The 18,648-nt window shown below is 46.3% G+C and overlaps 2 protein-coding genes across 11 annotated transcripts in view; one reads left to right on the top strand and one right to left on the bottom strand.

Moving 5' to 3' along the window:
• The window catches only part of STK17A (serine/threonine kinase 17a), a 28,808-nt gene extending 24,456 nt beyond the window's left edge, over positions 1-4,352 (top strand). Inside the window, exon 7 of the mRNA XM_054192446.1 lies at positions 25-4,352. Within this exon, the coding sequence (XP_054048421.1) occupies positions 25-358 (334 nt within the window). The 3' untranslated portion in view covers positions 359-4,352. The remainder of the gene's footprint in view (positions 1-24) is intronic.
• Positions 4,353-9,366: 5,014 nt separating this feature from the next.
• The window catches only part of LOC128905865 (cytochrome c oxidase assembly factor 1 homolog), a 53,389-nt gene continuing 44,107 nt past the window's right edge, over positions 9,367-18,648 (bottom strand). For 8 of the 10 annotated variants that reach the window (XM_054192454.1, XM_054192453.1, XM_054192452.1 and 5 more), the window contains 5 exons: positions 17,980-18,082; positions 14,912-15,063; positions 13,315-13,395; positions 12,938-13,014; positions 9,367-10,289 (listed from right to left, as the gene is read on the bottom strand). In XM_054192454.1, the coding sequence (XP_054048429.1) occupies positions 10,193-10,289; positions 12,938-13,014; positions 13,315-13,395; positions 14,912-15,063; positions 17,980-18,073 (501 nt within the window). In that variant the 5' untranslated portion in view covers positions 18,074-18,082 and the 3' untranslated portion in view covers positions 9,367-10,192. Of the gene's footprint in view, positions 10,290-12,937; positions 13,015-13,314; positions 13,396-13,674; positions 14,008-14,911; positions 15,064-17,979; positions 18,083-18,648 lie in introns of those variants that run through there. The other 2 variants (XM_054192461.1, XM_054192462.1) reach the window with 2 other exon arrangements.

The raw sequence follows: 18,648 nt of genomic DNA, 5'->3' as shown, positions 1-18,648 counted from the left end.
TTTAACACTTTCCTTCCTCTGCAGGGACCGGGCAACTGCTGAAGAATGTCTTCAACATCCATGGTTAGAACAAAGCGATAATCCTGCTTGCAGGGTCTGGAATAAGAGTACAGGAGGGGAGAGCAGTGATGTCACCCAGAAAGATGCAGATTCTGCCTTTGAAAAATCAGTAGATGCTGAGAAAAATGAAGAGGAAGAATCGATAGTGACAGAAGAACTAATTGTAGTGGCTTCATACACACTGGGACAATGTAGGCAGTCAGAAAAAGAAAAAGTAACTGAGCAGAAAGCCATTTCCAAACGATTTAAATTTGAGGAACCGTTGCTGCAAGAAATACCAGGAGAATTCATTTACTGAACTGTGTGGAGCTTCATAGCTATAACTGGAGGGCAGTGTTTTCTACTAAACAAAAATATCCTAGCCAAGTGAATTTCTGATATGCAATAAATGTTCTAGATAAAAGAAAATGTTGATAAATGGCATCCAAGGAAAATGTGCCAAGTTTTTAATTTCATGGAACAAATAAACAAGATTTCAAGTGGCTGATGGGAATTTAACAAAGATAAAAGCTTATTTTTGTTTGTATCTTTTATTTCTGTTTTTTTTGTTGTTGTTGCTTCATAGCAGAGTTTTTGTTAATTGTTCCAGTGTTATGGAGAAGTTGACATTGGAAGTGTTTCAGTGACAGATGTCAAGAGGAGTATTTTAGGATCTATTTTGGCATTTAATGCAAATATAATGCTGGGTTTTCTTCAAACATCTTTTAGCACTCCTGACTTCAGTGGAACTATCTGCTGATCTAAAAATTGTGTGAGGAGAATTTGATCAACTGGTTTGACATACAGATTTCAAAGCTGTACTGTGGATATATTTCTTTAAGTTTACATCATGACAAAGACCCAGACTCGCCTGGTGTATAGCCCAGGTAAGCTGCGCTTCTCTAGCAAGAGATGCGTGTGTCCCACGGGTGAAGAAATCTGTCTCGGTGAACAATTCCAGATTGCAGTGGTGATACCTCTTTATTTGGGAGCACAGTTAAGCCCCGCTCCAGAGGGTGATGAATTTGCTTAAGTCAGTGACTCGTGAGGGCCGGCAGAGATCACTCCCTTCCCCTCCTGTGTTGGGTGACATGTGCTAAGAGAATCCAGCTCAGTGTGACTGCGCAGTGTTGATGAGTGGAACAAAGAAAATGACAGAGGGCCTGATGTAGCTCTGTTCAAGTTCTCGCCACTGACTTCACCGCGTTAGATCAGACAGTTTGTCCAACTCATGATAAATCAGCCCTCGATTCCACCCCACCCCCCCCGGAACGCAGCTGGGGTTTTACTGGGAGCATGAGGTCATTGCTGCCTTCTTTCTGTTCCTCTAACTGCTGCTTTAAGGAAGAAAGAAGCATCCTTAGGCTAAATTGCATAACCTTGTTCGATACAGCTATCAGATGAGGAAGGAGCGGCTGCTTCCTCTGAAACAATGAAGCACAACTCATACCTCGTGCTGCCCGATCACTCTCCCTTAGGCGCTTGGAAAAACAGCATGTGTATGATGGGGCAGAGTGGGATTAGGGAGCCGTACGGGTGGGTCGTAGTTCTCAAAGGACATGGTCCCTCAGAGGACAATGCTGGGACCAACTGGGTATCAAAATTGACTGGTTTTTGCAATGTACAGGTCTGAGGATCTTGGACCGAGTCCTAGTTTTCTAAGGAATCTTTCATATTGATGCTGTTCCAAAGTTTAATTTTTATGTCATTGAAGTTTAGTACTATTATATTGCATACTGTTAACTATTCAACTATTTATTTGGTTTCCTTATGCTGTTCCTTTATAATAAACCCTGACAAAAGTTTTCTTGCTATAAAACAATGACTAGAAACTGTTAAGCTAGTTTTTCCTTTTTTTCCATGTTGCTACAGATTTTTCCTAATTCCAAATGTACCAAGAACACTTAATCTTTTGAGTGAACAGGAGTTCAGTGCTCTGTTAATATAACGGTTCCTCTTTCACACAAAAGGTAAATGGCTTAAAACGCAAGCAGTGCTGGGGGTGATCTGACTGGCATTGCTGTAAGGGTGGGAGAAAAAGCGCTCGTAAAGAAAACTGAAAAGCAGCAGTGTGACACTGGGGGGGCAGGCAGGGATTGTTTTTCCATAAGGCTTTATTGCCAGCAGTCTGGTTGCCTTCACTTGAAGCCACATCAGAAAAATTGCACCTGAATTAAACCGTTCTATCAGGCTTCTTCCCCCCCACGCCATGGAATTACATATTGAATATTGATGCAGGTAGGGAAACTTCTCACTCCTTGAAGACCTTCATATAAGCAAAACCATCCAATAGTATGTAAATGAATAACAGAGTTTGGATGTGGTTTATATTGTAATGCAGAGATGCCTTTCATACTCTGGAGAAAGGAGTCATTTGCTGGTTTTTTTTCCCCCCTTCCTGTAGACAGTGACCTACAGACTGCTGCTGGGAGGCTACTGTGCAAGGCTTTCTTGCGTAGTGCTGGCCATTAGTAGAAGTTAACACCGCTTCTCTGTTGGCTCAAAGATTCTGGAGGTGGACAGTAGCTGCATTACTGCGTGTTTGACCCTACCTACAATGCTGATCTGTTTCAGAGTTTTTAAGCATGACGGTACTCTTCATGGGCATCATTCTTTTACTGTTCAGTCATTTGCCCAAGATGATTTGCTTGGGGGGGATATTAACTTATGAAACTCATTTCTACAAGATAAAAATTTCTCCCGGTTTCCCTCACTGCCATTTTGGCTTTTATTTTTCTCCCACATCCATACTCCCTTGCTTTTACAAAGTTGAGCAAAACACTGAGGCTGAAGCGTGTTCACATCCCACCCTTACGAAACAAATTTATATTGCCGTATCTGCATACCGAAATGTGTAATAGCTCATGGTTGCTCAAAGCAAATCATCCGAGGAACCTATAAGCTGTTTCAGTTCTTATTTGTAATGACAGATCACGTCTCAGATGGGGCTGGGTACTAAAGAAAAAGAGTAGATGCTGAGCAGCATACATTTTGTCCCATGTTTACTGCATGACAAGCTTAACATGTATAAATGAACTATGTACTTATTACAAGGCCAGTTTCTCTTGAATTGGCTGCTTTGACTCTTCAAGTGGGCTGCATTTCTGTTTAACTTTTTGTGCCTTAAGGTGGTTTTGTACAGTGTTTTTTAACATCATTAAGAATTTGTATAAAGTTGTGAAAGTTTAATGGTGTAAGTTATAAACGAGGCATCTTAGGTTGGCCCTGTAATAGGAAAAGTTTTCTCTGAGGTTTAACTGGAGGACTCTCAGCCAGTGCCACACACTTGGAGCTGTTTCTGTTCCACTGTAAGCGCGGGTAAAGCTGTAAATGAGGAATTCTTACCCTACGCGGCAGAAAGGGGGTTAAGGTTTTTTGAGAGGCTTAGTTACTGGTGAAGTAACGCATTAAGACTGGGAACAAATCACTAGCTTGCGAGGAAGAGCTGGTTTTCCGCAGCTCCGTGAATACGGAGGACTGCAGGTACAGACACTGTTCATCGGAAATAAAGCTGCTTATGCCTTAAAGTGTTTGTGGGGGGAAAAGGGGGTGGTTGCGGAGAAGGAATCAACTCCTTGTCCTTTGTGGGGAATGCTCTCCCAGCCCCTGCTCTCCAGACTGGGCACCTGCTGGCTGCCTTCCTGACACTGGGAATGTGGCTTGAATTCTTGAATGCAGGAAGCTGAAGGGAATGGAAGTGCAGGTGGTGTTAGAAATTGCTGGAGAATTGTTGTTTCTATGGTTCTGAGGCAAGAGACATGAACTATATCTACAGGTGCGGGGGGGTCCAGGCCTGTGCTTCCGCTGCAGTTGTTGGAATAAACAGCAAACATCTAGTTGAGAGCAAAGCCTGGCCTCCTCTTGTCTTGTTGCTAGGTTCACCTCTTTAAGCAAAAGGCTATAGATTTTATAGTCATTAAACTAAAAGTTCTACGAAATAATTTTTTATTTGTCCAAAGCTGAATTTGCGTTGTGATTTGTCTCATTTCTTACATATTTCATTTGAGGGTCCCTAAATACGAAAGGTTGAATTCCAGCTTGCGATCTGCCAGGTGAACCTTGAGAGCTGTTAGGTAGGAAATGCAAATAAAAATCAACTGTCTGTTCTCCACTGGTGGTGCTGGCAGGGGACAGGGAGGAAGGTGGGCCTTGCGCCAAGTTATTCTGTGGCTTAAAATCTCTCTTGAATATTCCAGGTGCTGTTCCTGGAAGACAGTTCAACATTTTAAAGAAATAGTGCCAGTTCATTGTACTTCTGATAAGGTGTTTACTGTTTCAGGAACTTTACAATAAATGAAATATTGTTTTCTGAACAGCTGATGGGTCTTTTGTTCTTCACGCATTGGGAAACGCTTTAAAACATAGTAATTATTTTTTTTAAAAAAAGAAACGGTAATCTTTCTTCAAGACAGTATTACGGATTTGAAACAGAATTACAAAATGTAGGCTAGTTTGTCTGATGCAGGATGACTGCACGATAACTGGGATCGATAGTGAAGCTGAAGTACAGCGTGGCATTGCAAACTACTGCGACTTAAACGCTCCTGTGGCTGGTGACTGCTCGCCTTCATGCTTGGCTTCGATCACTAGCTAGAAATACATTGCTGCACCTGGGCTGTAATATGTTAAATGGAGTCTCCTGTTCAAATACCTTTGCTTTTCTCCAAGGACTTCTGTAAAGTTACTTTTCTCAACACCCATATAGCAGGATTACCGATATTTGTGTTTTCTGACTCACACATCTGTTCAATTTGTGCAGCAAATATCAAATGCACCAATAATCTCTTCCCCTCTAAAGCGATACGCTTGCACCGTAGAGGTCTTCACAATACAGCATTTACAGATGTTGAATTAAGCTGTCACTGGGATTAAGAAATACAGTCACATTATCTATGTAAATCTTCCTGGTTTTTTTTTTTCCTTGGGTTATACTAAACCTAGAAAGATATTGCCATTAAACTTAGGACTGTTATTTGAGATTCCAACAGGTGGGAAGTGACCTGCCTGAGGATGTGGGCTTGGGAAAAGGGTGTTTAAGTGCCAGTGAATGGCGTGCGACGTAGGACAGCTGTGAATCATCACTAAGCCAGCTTTAACCAAATCGTGACGAAATGTGTGCTTTGAAACAGTGAAACTTTAATATCTCCTCCAAGGCGCACCGTGTCCAGAACCGTGCTATTTGCCTGATGTGAATTCCTCTGCGGAAAGTCAGGGCATCGACTAGATGCTGGGTGAGAAAAGTATTTCCTCTTCTCTGGAAAGGCGTTTCTTCTTCTAAGAGTGCTTCATTTCATTAATTGTTCCTGTACAACAGTACAGCTCTGTAAAAGTAAAATATTTTTGGTTCCATAAAAATATACAGCCTGGATTTATAAAACAGAAAAAAGAAAAATTAAGTCTATATGGGTGTGATAAAAATCTCTCTTAATTAAGAAAAGGTTAGGATTTGTCAAAGCGAAGCAGAGCGTTAGGACCACAGCAGTTCCTGCAGAATCAGGAGAGGGAAGGGAACTTAAACCACTTGAAGGGATTATCTTTTTTTCCTGTAAACACAGAGGACTTAATTGCATTCAGTCTTTGCTCGCTCGTGCGATCAGAGTCACAGCTAAGCTGGTGATGCGTTGAAATCAGCGTACCCCGTCTCTGCAATTAGTTTGTAATCCCAGCGCACAGACTGAATCACACAAGGTGCCTTTCAACGAATCCTCACGGGAAAATCTCCTGAGCTGTCGGGGTATCACCTTATCGACTGCCACCTTCCAGTAGCTCCCTGTGAGATCCAGCTGGTCCGGTTGCTGGGTGGAAGTTCTTGTCATGGGCCTTACCGAGCAGAGAGAGGCAAAGGCTACCGAGTTGTTGAGTAAAGGTGCTCGCTTCTAAACCTTCTAGGAAAGCCAATTAACAGAAGCTGCGTTAGGTTGGTCACGAAATGACATGATTTTTCTATAATGGGTGGTACATAGAATGAACCAGAGGTGTTTAGCCAGGTGTGATGTGTCTTCCAAAGTAGCACCAAGAACGTGACAGGCCTCCCTCGCTACTGGTGTTACAGGACCGCCTGCGCCGTGCTGCAGGGGACTTTCTCGCAACTTTTGCATGGAAAACACGCAGGAAAGTGATTTTGCTTTGACGAGCAGACAGGATGCAGGCGAACGGCGGGAAAGAACTGGATGCGTCCTCATTTCTAAAATGCGATGTGAAGCCAAATGACCAAGTTCCCTGTGCGAGGCAAGACATCAGCCCAAGCCAGGAAGTGACCTGCCAGGCCCCTCAGTTGGACAAAACCGTGTTACTACCTGGAGAAACATGCCCAAAAGGGAATGCAGCAGCCCGCTTACCCTTTATGAAGCTAGTGCTTTTAAACCGTCTGGTTTTATATAGCCCCCGTGTGCTAGTCAGGTCCAGCTCAAATAGGTGCAAGCATTGTAAGAGTCTGCTAAGCAATATTTGTTGTTCCTCAGTTGTAAATTAAGTTCTTGCCCTGAACAGTCTGCTGGTTTGATAGCTTGCTTGAGGGTGATGACTGCCTGGCAGAAGCTATTAAAATCAAACTGGAGAATAAGAAACAAACACGCAACCTAGCAAAGGTCATGAAGATGGTTGTTTTAACCACACCGACGACTGGAGAAGGAACTACGCACATTTTCAGGCCAATTTAAAAGAAATTATTTAACATACTGAAAATTATTAAGATGATTAAAAGATTGCAGCACCTGTCAACAAGGCCAAGAGACCTGGGACTGTCAGCCTGGAGAAAAAAAGGCTTGGGAGGGATCTTACCAGTGTGTATAAATACATGTGGGGGAACAGTAAAGAGGATGGAGCCAGGTTCTTCTCAGCGATGCCCGGTGGCAGGACAAAAGGCAATGAGCACACACTGAAATACAGGAAATTCTGTTTAAACACAAGAAAAAGCTTTTTTTTTTCTTACTGTGAGAATGGTTGAACACTGGTACAGCTTGGCCAGACGTTGTGTAGTCTCCACCCTTGGTCATCTTCAAAACCTGACCGGACGCAGCCCCAGGCAATCTGCTCTAGTTGACCCTGCTGCGGGTGAGGCCGTTGGACCAGACCATCTCCAGAGGCTCCTCCTGACCTTAACCAGAAGAGAGTGGCTTTCTAAAGGAGTTTAACTGTTTTTTTAGGCTCTTTTATCGAAAGATTAATATTTTCTCCATAAAAAAGAAATGATTGCCCAGACTGTTATTTAGTGATATGCAACACAATATAATTACAACTAACTAGTGCTTCAGTGACCTAATGAAATTAAATGCAACCTAATCTGCTCCAGCATACCTTAGTGAAAAGGACTGCAAGGGGCAGAGGGGTGCCCAGGTGCCCTCTTGAAGTTATTTGGGCTTTCAGCAGCTGCTGGTTGTTTTGAGACCTTTTGATTCCCCATTTCCCTGGCATGCTCCAGCTCTCCTGGCTGCACCTGTGTCCCCTCTGAAAGCGGCCGCTGTGGGCAGTGGGGTATTTAATGTGAGCCACGTGGCCAAAGCAGCTCTTCACTGAATGCACCACCTTGCTGCTTTCTTTCCTCCCTTTGAATGCGTGCACCTTACAAGAGCACAAACACAGAGAGGAAGTGGCTTCTGAGGCTCTTCAAGGTCAAAAGGTAAGAAATTCTGTGTTTACTTACTATTAAGTAGTAAAACAAAAGTAGGGATTTGAATGGGGCTTTTCTCTTGCCCCGCTCCAGTGATGTGCCGGCTTCCAGCTCCACCCACTGCTTTCTCCCTTCTCCAGGTTTAAGAATTTGACTTAGAGAAATATTGGTATGGGGTGATGATACTGCCCATTCTCACAGCTTTGATGAACCCGTGGGTTGGTTAGGATGATCCGGAGTGCCTAAAGTTAAAGGGGTGCTCTGCTCGGTCTCTAGGGTGAAAGTGAGAGATGGAACCTCTTCGCAAGCTCTGCTTCTTTCAAGCAAGGTAATAAAATCTCCAGCATGGCTGGTAGGGTTTGTGTGGGGACATCTCCCTCAGGCTTTGGATAACCGGGGTTAGAGGCAGGCAGGCGGCGGTGGTGTGGTGCAGCAATTTGTGAAGCCAGACCGGGGATATTGTGCGTGCCAGCTCAAGAGACGGGAGGGTGGTGAACGAGCGTCGTGTTGCGGGCTGGGCTGGCTGTGGCCAGGTTTCTTGGACACTTGTACACCTTGTGGCCACTGCAGGTCCCAGGCTTCTTAAGCACACAGTGGTGACAAAAGGCAGGGGTTATGGCAGTGTGTGCTAGAGACCCCTAGCACAGAGGAAGGGACCGAATGGGCTGGGGTTGCTCACCACAGTTTCTTTGGAGATTGGTAACGAGTCAAAGCTGCAGCCAGGGAAGTGAGAATTGATGGATATGAAGTGGTTGATTTGGCTTTTCCTTGGCAACTGTTTTGATTCCTCACCAAACTTCTTCAATGACCAAAAGCCAGAGTTGACCAAGCTCAGAGACACTGGTGGCCAGGAGATCTTCGCATCTCCCAGGTGGTTTTCTTGCTAGGTGTGGGCTGCAGTAGTGCAAGGCTAGTGTTTTTAAATTGCACATTTTGTATGTTCTCTTATGAAAACAGATAGCAGCGATTTCAACCTTAAAGTTGGGATGCAATATCTCTCCTTGATTAATCCTAATCCTTCCCTGGGCATGGTGGGCATTCATATGGCTTGTATGAGTTCTCACAGCTGCTGTTCATCCTGGCAGCTCTTTGTGAATCCCAAACTAAAGCTCGTATGTGGTGTTTCCTTCCAAAATAGTTTGTCACAGATGTTTTTGCTGTGGTCCTGTAGTATCTCCTTGCATTTGCTCTGGCATTTTCTCTTCGGACTTGTTCAAAAGCCGCCTGCCCCAGTTAGCTGGGTCATTGTTCAGCAGGAAAATGCTCGCTAGTCTTTAACGATTTTTTGCTCCAGCTCTCCCTTTTCTATCTAATACTAATAACTCTGGAAAAGCTTTGCATTGCCTGTGCCTTTGGTGGATTTCTAGGACTCAAATTTGGATGTTGAGGTGGCAGGGCAGGGGGGAGGGAATTGAGTGGTGTAAGCTCTGGGCTTTCACTGGCTGCATCTTGATTAACCTGCTCTCTTACAATAAATCCAAGGTACCCTTGTTCTGAATGTTGTTAGTGGCTTGCGTGTTTCTTCACAGCGTGAAGGCAGGACAGTTGCTTGTGTCTCTTCACCATCTCAGACTGTGCCTCAGGCTTTGCAATTTGTTAGAATGTGCAGGTTGAGGAGGGAATTGTGGGTGTTTTTGCTTATTCCTCAACTTGCTTCTGGTGACGGGCAATTCTCTGCCTCTGTTGGTTGAGCTGCCTTTTTTTTTTTTTTTCTTCCCCCCCCCCACCAAAACCCTCTTGTTGCGGTCTGACTGAACCGTGGCAGTATTTTACCCGTTCTGTGCCTCCTGAGTGTTTGCCTCCCTGAGCAGAAGCGGGAGAGGGAAGGTCATCTCCCAAACTTGTGTCGGGCAGTGCTGGTGTGAAACGGGGGCTTCTTCTCTTATATTGACCTTCAGCGTGAGCAGTGCCAGTAGCGAGCCTCTTCCCGTAATTCCTAAGTTACAGTAAGTGGCCTCTGCTACCTCACGAGCCTTTTAACGATAACTGTCAAGGGTCCAAATCTGCCTGATCATGTGAGTTACTCATTAGCAGTGGCGGGGGCTGCTGCTGAGCTTCACCTTCGCTGCTTCGTCCCTCCTGCTTTAGGTAAGGCCTCGTTGAGAAATGGGGGGAAAGCGAAGCAGCAAGGGAACCGCTTTGAGAAGCTTACTGGGTCTTCTAGCCAGGACAGAGCAGCCCAACTGTCCCGACTTCAGTCTGCAGTTGTAGAAAAGCTCCGTTTCCTGGCAGTTTGCTTGTTTATTTCAAATTCATAATACCAGCACACACAGGGCATAACACATGACTCCTCTGGAACAGCAAGTCTTTTGCAAGATATTTATTTCGGGCTTCTGCTGAACACGTGAATAAACCAGCAAAAGAAAGAAATTACAATTATGACAATAATGAGGTCAGTCTTGGAGGGAAAACTGTCTTGAGAGCACCCACTTAAGCGAAATTGCCACTTGTGACAACTGTGTACATTCACAGACACAGCGGGATGCAATCGATTAATGGCTCCTTCGGCTCAATGGGAGGTGGAGAAGCAGCTGCCCTTGATTTTTAGCCTTCTTGCACGGCGATGCTTTCCACCGGGGAGTGGTAAACTGGAATATTCTGACCATCCCGCAGTTTCAAGGTGACGTCCTGAAGGCACCAGCTGACACAAACCAAAAGAGATTTTTAACTTGTTTCAATCGCTTCTAATATAGTAGTAAAGTTGGTGTAGAAACAGAGGAACAAATCATTCCACGCATTCGTTGCTCTTAAAAATTCTCTCAAGTGTTTTAAAACTTGGTTGGCGAGTGACAGCTTCTGAAAGCTGTTTTCCCTACCAGCGTAGCGCAGCCCAGATTTCAAGGTCTGGGATGCATGTTCCTATTTGTTGCAACCCAAATAAAATCCTGCCAGCTATTTTTAGACAGGACATTCCTCCCCCCGGCCCCGACCCGGTGCCTTTCTTCCTCTCCATCCTGCGGGTGCATTCCTTCCTCCGCTCCTTTCCAGCCTTTGAGCCAGACCGTGTTGCTAAGGAATTATCCTGGCTTGGAGGAGCTTGAACACTGTGTGATCACTCAATGTGACTGCTCAAACCCTGACGGGGCACGAAGATGGTTACTCAAAGGAGAAGGGGGAAACCGCGTTTGTCGGAGGCTGAGGGGGAGCTTTTTTCCTTCCTCCAAGCTCTGCTCCAAACCCACTTCTGCGAGGCTCCTCGTGCTGCTTTTCCAGCTGGGAAGGGCGATTATTTCAGGGTTACTAAGATAGGATTTTTTCAAAAGCTCCTGGCGCTCAGCCAGCCCTGCTTTTGTTGGAGTCGGTGCCGAGTACATACAATTAGGTAATTAGGCTGCCGCACCTCCGTGCGGTGGCAGGGCTTTTCCCTCGCCAGCCCTCCACGTCCATCCATCCCGGGACAAGCAACTGCCCCGCTTAAAACAGGACTTGTAGGAGCAACCAGTTGCTCCCCTCGGCATGGCTTGGGGTCTTGGCCCTTCCCTCTGCTGGCTTCGGGGCAGGCAAGTGTCACCTTGCAGGACTGGTGCCTTGGCCACCCTCGCCTCCGGGTGCCCTCTCCGTCCCTGCGCTGCCGGCACCTGAGCGAACTCTGCCTCCCAGGTCCAAACCAGCTCAGGCGCTTCCCATTTCCCTTCTCTTGAGCTGCCTTCTTTTTTAATAACTACATAAATAAATAACCCCCGATGGACAGACTGCTCACACGGAGTCTGAGGCATGGCAGTGGCTTGGGAGCCTCAACTACTGTTGCACAGAGAGTTTTCTTCCTGGTGCCGTTTTACTGTCTCTGTATCGGGTCTGGTCGCCTCCCGGGTCTCCACTGCAAGGGGCCACCAGGATGGCCCACTTACAGGTTTGTTATTTCTCTCCAGGACTTCAGGAGCTCCTCTTTGTGGAGCAGATGGGAACAAGCCATTTTACTCTTAGTTTCTCGACTGGGTGCAAGGACGCTAAGTCCTGCCTAGCCCCGAGTGGAGCTGTGCCCCTGACCCCACGTGTAAGCCAAGATGGCTCAGGCTGACAGATCTGTCTGCCACAAACCCTTTTACAGAAGATGCACTTATTATTTTTTTTCCGTCTTAAGCTTGCAGATGGAAACGCGTGGAGAGCTCATTTTAAAACAAAGCTCCAAGAGAGATGTACGCGCTTCAATTACTGTTGTAGTTTAACATCTTGCAATCTTCAGTTACCCTCACAGTAGCTCAGTGAGACGGGAGGGAACTGCTACTTCCCCCCATCTGTGAAGAGGGGATGAGGAAGAGTGAGGAGATCGGAGCCCAGGTGCCCAGAGAAGCAAGGAGGTTTGCAAGAAAGGTGGCTGGGGACCTCTAGGGGTATCTCTGGTCGCGAGGGAGGAGGCCAGGTCTGGCCCTGAGCCTCTCAAGTCCCAGCCCAGTGCCTTCCTCCCATCACTTTACACCTTACTTCCAATAGCTGTTCAGAAGACAAATATAGTAAGTTGTGCTCGTCTAATTATGAGAATAAAATGTTACCATATGGCTGGTGGCAGCTGAGCAAAAATGTTGTAGCTTTGGGTTTCTAAATAGAGCTAAGAGAAGTGCCTAACAATCTCTGAGAACAAGTACATAGGAGGAAGTTTGCCTCTAATGAAATTTCCTCTTTTGCAACGGAAGACGGACTTCAGATTCATGTAGTAATTCTTTGCTCAGTTCTAGGAACCAGTTTACCCTTGACAAGAGAAGCTTTCAGGCTTCAGGATTACAAAAATGTAAAGCTGCCACTATATGATGTGGAGTCAGAGCATCCTTCTACTGTAATATATCTGTTCTAGCACCCTTTTAACTATAAACACTGTGTTTATTGGGTAGCTTGAAAAAAATTCCGCATGGTTTTTAGCTTGCCTTGATAGGCTTTGATGTAACATATAAGATTGTTCCCCTACTGCAACCCATGACATTAGCTACAGTTAGGACTGCTGTTCAATGGCCTTGCACCTTCTTGGGGAGGAGGGGTGGGAGGGGACAATATGTTACCTTGGCTCAGGGTATTTGTATACATACTGAGCTACAGTTTGTAGAACACATTTCGCACAAATGAGTGGCTCATGTTGTTCTGTTTGTATTCATAGGGATGAATTCAATATATTTCTCAACTAATTTACATTTCTGCCGTAATGATGGTAATAACCTTTCACAAGACCTTCAGACATGAATTTCCTCTTCCTTTGTGTGCATGATCTCAGCAACACGGACGACTAAAGCAAATATCCTGTTCCACTCTTTTCTCCCACCGCTCCTCTCCCTGCCTCTATATGTTTCTCCCAGTACGCACCATTGACGGGAGTGGTCCATCTCTGAGTTAATATAGAGGTACCCCGCTGATTTTGTTCCGGATACTGGTAACTTTATCTGCAGATGTAAATGTATGTTAAAGACTCAGTGAAGCATGTTCCAAAATAGACACTCACTCCTACAGTCCGACGCAACATCTCCCTTTTAACTTAAACCCTAATATTTTAGGTTTTTTAAACGTATTTCAGAGTTTTGCTAAGCTTTTCAAATGGCTAACGTGTGCGTGGCTATGCAAGCATGCCTGTTCTGCCGTACATTAATCTCTCTCTGCTGAAAGAATGTACTGTGTTACAGCTGCAACCCCCAGGGAAAACCACTCGCGCTCTGAAATATTTATGAGCAAACACCTTTCCTTACCAGAATGCATGGTGATCCAGAGGTGACCTGCGCTGTGCTAGAGCTTCCCACAACCATAACGAGCCTGTAGGTTGAGATCCTCTACAGATCGGTCCATTAATATGCATTGAGGCAAGGAGATGTTCAATGATTTTTCTCGGCGTCGCAAATTCTACCACTCAGTTGTTTCACAAACAAAGCTAGGCGCTGCAGCACTGACCACAGCTAACTGCACTCAGTCTAATATTTGAATAAAAGAAATGTCTCAGGCGTATCGGTTCTGGTGGTACTGCAGTCGCAAAGGGAAAACGCATGGGGTTCTCCAACTGGCCCAGTAGGTAGGAGCTGGGGATGTTGTGGAGTCAGTAAATTGATCTAGGGTATAATGGTTAATGATGATTAACTAGTTTATTTCATGAGAACGTGAATGCTCATGAGCATGAAAAAGCAGAGAAGAAAGTTGGTGGATTGTGTCCTGGGTGAGGTCGGCAGAAGGCAGGGTTTGACTTCACCCTGAGTCACCCAAGCAACCAGCATTCTTAAAAGGTGACGCAGGAAAACAACAGTGGGAAAGGTTCTCCTCTTTTCAATCGGCATAAGAGGTTGCGCTTTTTTCCCACATTTTTGGCCTTAGATATGTTGCCTTGTAGAATCTCTAAAACCCAGGAAACTGGGAAACCTTTTGGCCCAGGGTACCATGTGGGCGAAGCCTGGCTGGAGTGAGATGGAAAGTGGTATTTTATGAGAGTTCATTAATGGTTGATTTTTTTTTTAATTATTTTTTTTTTCCTTGCCCTGACAGCCCCTTTCCTTCACTGCACCATCTACCCCATTCCTTACTGCCCTGACTTGGCCCTCAGGACTCAAAACTAGTCACCAAGAGGAACAAAATTATTCAAATGTGACGAGACCCCTCAGCGAGTTGCCCATAGAGGTCACTAGGGACATTTTGAGCCTCCAGCAAAACCAGGGAAGAGCAGCCTGGATTAAGGGGTAAAAATACTGATGGGAAGTCCTCTTCAGGCAGCAACCCAGAGTGGAAGTGGTCTCGTCTTTGCAAGGTTTGCCTCGCCCCAACCCTGGGCTGACGCAAGACAGCCTCGTGCAATACTTCAGCACCCAGCGCGACACTCTCCAGACACTCCGTAGCCCCAGTGCTCAGCCCCACGCCGGGCAGCTGTCCTCCGTGGCACAGGCTTACGGGTGCTTCTAAAACCCACACCAGTTGCGCTGTACCACAGCGGAGCTGGTGAGCAGCTATGAATCTCTGTTCTGAATAAAGCTTTAAAAACTAAGGTGGGATGTATCCAGGGAGAAGGGAGATGTTTCTGAAAACGATTTTGTGGCTTACAGTAGCAGGAAAGGGATCGACTGACTTGGGAGGTGACTTGGCATTCTGTGATGTGCCCACATAGCTGCTCTTGCTGTTTCTAGTCCCTCACATTACAGCACAGATTTACGCTCTGGAAATCCATTCCTCTTCCAAATCAACTGGCATCCCACCCTACTGCCTTCCAGTGCCCCCACGTCACTTGTGACCTACTGAGAGTCCCCTAGCTGATCTCTTGTCCCCTGGCATGTGGGAAGCCACCCTGTGACACCACCTTCCCAGCGTTACCTGTGCTCTTTCTGTGTCCACACGGTTACTCCCATCTGTCAGTCGGATGTTGTGAACCTTGAGAGGGGGGGCACCCAGGGCTTCCAGGGCATTGGGATTGCTGTTCAATTGCTCCAAAGCCTGCTGATAATACTGTGTCCGGGCAAAACTCTCTAGGTGAGAGAAAGGGTAGTAAGGAGACTGTCCACCGAAAATCAAAACATAAGTAAAAAAGCCGGGGGGGGGAGAGATACTTCCTCCAGACTACCATACCCTCCCTAAAAAACACTCTGAAACTATTAATTAGGAGAAATCTGGTCAAAGCAGGAAATGCACCCCTACATCAGAGAAGCAGTGCTGAGCTGTAATGTTATTCAGCTCACTTAAGTGAAGAGGGCTCCGAATATAGCCTGTTCCAGAGTGGTATACAGTTCAGCTTACGGCTGAGTCTCCCTGCTTTTCATACGTTTGTACACCATCTAAAAGGAACAAAAGAAAAAAGAAAAAGGCAAAAAAAAAAAAAGCATAAGGATAAATATCTGAAAATGTTCTGAATGTAATTCAATTTTTTTTTAAAGGAGGTACAGAAAATACTTAGAGTGGAGAATATTTCGCAGACGTTGGTGTGAGACCAGAACAGCTGCTGCTGTGAAACTCTTGCTGTGATACTGATACAGCTTTTCAAGTGGCAGCCATGAAGCTGCGACTCTACTGATGGATGCCTTAAAAGGTAGGCACAAAGAAGCGCCGCTAGAGTTAACGGTCAAGCAGCAACAATAGCACAGTAGACTGGATGCTGCAGTGTTGGCATAGGGAGGACAATTGTAGTAAATTGCTATTTATCGATGTCTAGTTACTGTGTGTACCTGGGAAATGCTGTCCATTGGTGTCCACTGCACAATGCAAAGCCGTGAGGCTGGAAATGTGCCGACCCTCCTTATGGAGGCAGAGGCTTGCTCACAAATAGTTGTTCTAAGGCTTGCCTGCTGAGATTTCTAGTTGTGCTTCACGCCAGCCTAACTCCGCTGTCTCGACATCAAGAAGGGCAGAGTTAAGCTAAGAGTGTGCATGTGTGAAAATCCTACCCTGGCAACTTTGCTCTTTTTTTCCAAAGAGTTTAAAACAAGGTGTGAGGTTTGTTTTGTGGTCTCTTGCCTGTTGGTGTTACTCTGGGACTGTGAGGCAGAAGGATGCTGCCCCCTCTCCCTAATTAGAGGCATCCCCTGTGAGCAGGCAGCATCCGGTTGGCATAGAAACAGCTTTGTGAGGCTGCAGCCGGCACTGGTCCTCACCGGCCCCCTGGGCCACCCTAAGGAGCTCCAGCAAAAGAGGTTGCAGCACGCCAGCCCTTTAGTGCTTACGGATCATGGTAAGCAGCTACCCAGACCGTGTTAAAAGTGGGGTGTGCTCATCCTGCAGGTTGGAGGGGAAACGGGTTCAAGTTTCCTGATGCTCTTTCTCAGCTGTTCCATGTTAGCATCTCACGTACTAGACGTAACATGCTCAACTAGTCTGTTTGTCCACGCGTTTTCAGTAGGAGAGCTGAAAGGACGCTGGGGTTGGGTGGGGAGACTACTCCCATGAGGAGGTTGTGGCGGTGAAGAGAGTCAGTAGAAATAGGATTACCTGAGTGTTTGTAAAAGCTTTGCAGAGACCATTCACATGCAAACCTCCCTTCAGCCTGAAGAAAGGGGAGGGAAGCACCCCTTTCCCCCTGCTCCCACCACGGAAGCCACTTGCTCCTCGCAGGTCCCAGTATGGGCCAGTTCTGTGCGCTGGGATAGCAGAAGGGACTGGGATAAGCCCAGGCATGGGCAAAGGGAGGAAGGCTCCCAGTGTGGCTCCCCTGTCTGTTGGAGGCTACAGAAGGACACACTCTGCAGCAGAAAGCATCCTTTCAACAGCCCAGTTGGCTTGTCACTGAGTTATCCAACAGCTACTGGCCACTGATATTGCAACAGAGCAAGAAGTAGCCATTGTGTTGTGCCACTTGACTGCACAGTTAAGTGATGGGGGGAATGAACCCTTTGACTTTCTGTATAGCACAGGGGATGGCTTTTTCCCTCCTCATGCTGAAGCTGAAAATTAAAAAACACTAATGTCCTTGTTAAAGCCAGATTCAATATTTTAAAGCATAAGAGGCTCATATATCTGTCATGTACTCCAGAGCTTGAGGGCATGAGCTGCCTAAAATTAAAGCCTGCTTTCCAGCCTTGTCTGATTTGTTATTAATATGTGTAAAATGAAGGCAAGGTTTCAGAGCTTATCTGACGGCTTGAGGAACAGGCTTGGCTACACTTTTCTGGCAGCATCCCTCTGATATAAGGGTAGGTGAAAAGCAGTATCATTTGACAGTACCAGTAAGGGAGAAGCACAAGGCCAACAGGCCTATAGCATCCCCCGGCAAGAGAGGCAAAGCCTATTTCTGATCTGATGCTAAATATCTAGAAACAATTTTAGAAAAAAAATCAGCGTCTGTCATTTGGACCTAATAGTTTGGATTCTTGGCCAGAGACATGTAGCAACTAGAGCTGTCTATAAACGGCAATGGCACCTGTCTAGCTTTTCTCTCCTTGTCCTGGTCTTCTCAATGCTGAGCACTCTTATCTGCCCTTCATTCAGGAGTAACTAACGATGTCTTAGCACTTCCCAGGCGTGTTGTGTTTAAGGGCCAGCACCACAGAGATTTACAGATAAAACCGCTAGACTTTAATACCTTCTCACAGATGGTCCTCTTTTCCTGCCCAGTTGTAATATCTCCGTAAGAAACGAAACCTGCATTACTGCCTAAGCGTTCACCTCGCCCTCACCCTCAGGAAACCCCCCAGAAACCAGACTTTCTCCTGACCACAGCAGCATGCTTCCTATGCAATATCCACCTCTGGAAATGCGCGCAGCAGCGTCTGGGAGAGCAGCAGCCCTGGGGCTGAACAAAGAGGAGCCCACGGAGGCAGAACCCAGAGGCTCAGCCACACTTCCCTTAACTTTATCTGCTTTTCACATCTTGCATGCTGCTATTTTCCCCACTACACAAAAGCAAATGAAAGGGGCAGAGGAGAAATAAGGTTGCTAACAGCACCAAGGCTTACTTTGCATAAGATTATACATCACGATGCATCCCCCGCCGCTGAACAGTCCCATGAAAACAGCCATTTGCTGCAGTTTCCTTAGAGAAGCTGGCATTTTTCCTCCCTGAAAAGAAAAAGGAAAGACATTTGCTGTAAAAAGAAGAAGGCTAAAGGGTTATTTCCCCCCCCTCCTCCTCCTCTTTCCTAAAAGCCCTTTCCAACCAGGCCTGAATGAAAGCGCCCAGTGCACAGGCACCAGGGCTTGCTGGGGCCCCGCTGCATGCCCAGAAGGGAAGGTGGTGAGAACAGAGCAAACTGGGGACCTGCTTGGGGTTGAATGTGTTTATTCAACTTCTTTTAGCGATGCCACCACTTTGCTAATTGCCGAAAAGCAAATGACCTCCCTGGTGTGGCCAGGGGCCAGCGCCGGGGCGCATTGTCATGGGGGGCTCCCGGTGCCCGCGCGATCCTCGCTCGCACACTGCGAGCATTCAGGCTCCGGGGGCCGGATTTCTCTCTTGAGTAAACTCCCCTAAAGTAAACACGCTGGCGGCAAGGCTGGATTTGGCCTGCAGTGGTAAGGGACAGAGCCAAGCCAGCGCTGTGCCAGCAAAGATAATGGAGCCAGGGTGTGTGTATTCTGTTGTGTTGTTTTCTTTCCCAAGCCATGGATAAACAGGAAGGCTCTTG

Source organism: Rissa tridactyla, chromosome 2 (genome assembly GCF_028500815.1).
Source record: "Rissa tridactyla isolate bRisTri1 chromosome 2, bRisTri1.patW.cur.20221130, whole genome shotgun sequence".
Classification (NCBI taxonomy): Eukaryota; Metazoa; Chordata; class Aves; order Charadriiformes; family Laridae; genus Rissa; species Rissa tridactyla.
This window is presented reverse-complemented; position numbering and strand designations above follow the sequence as displayed.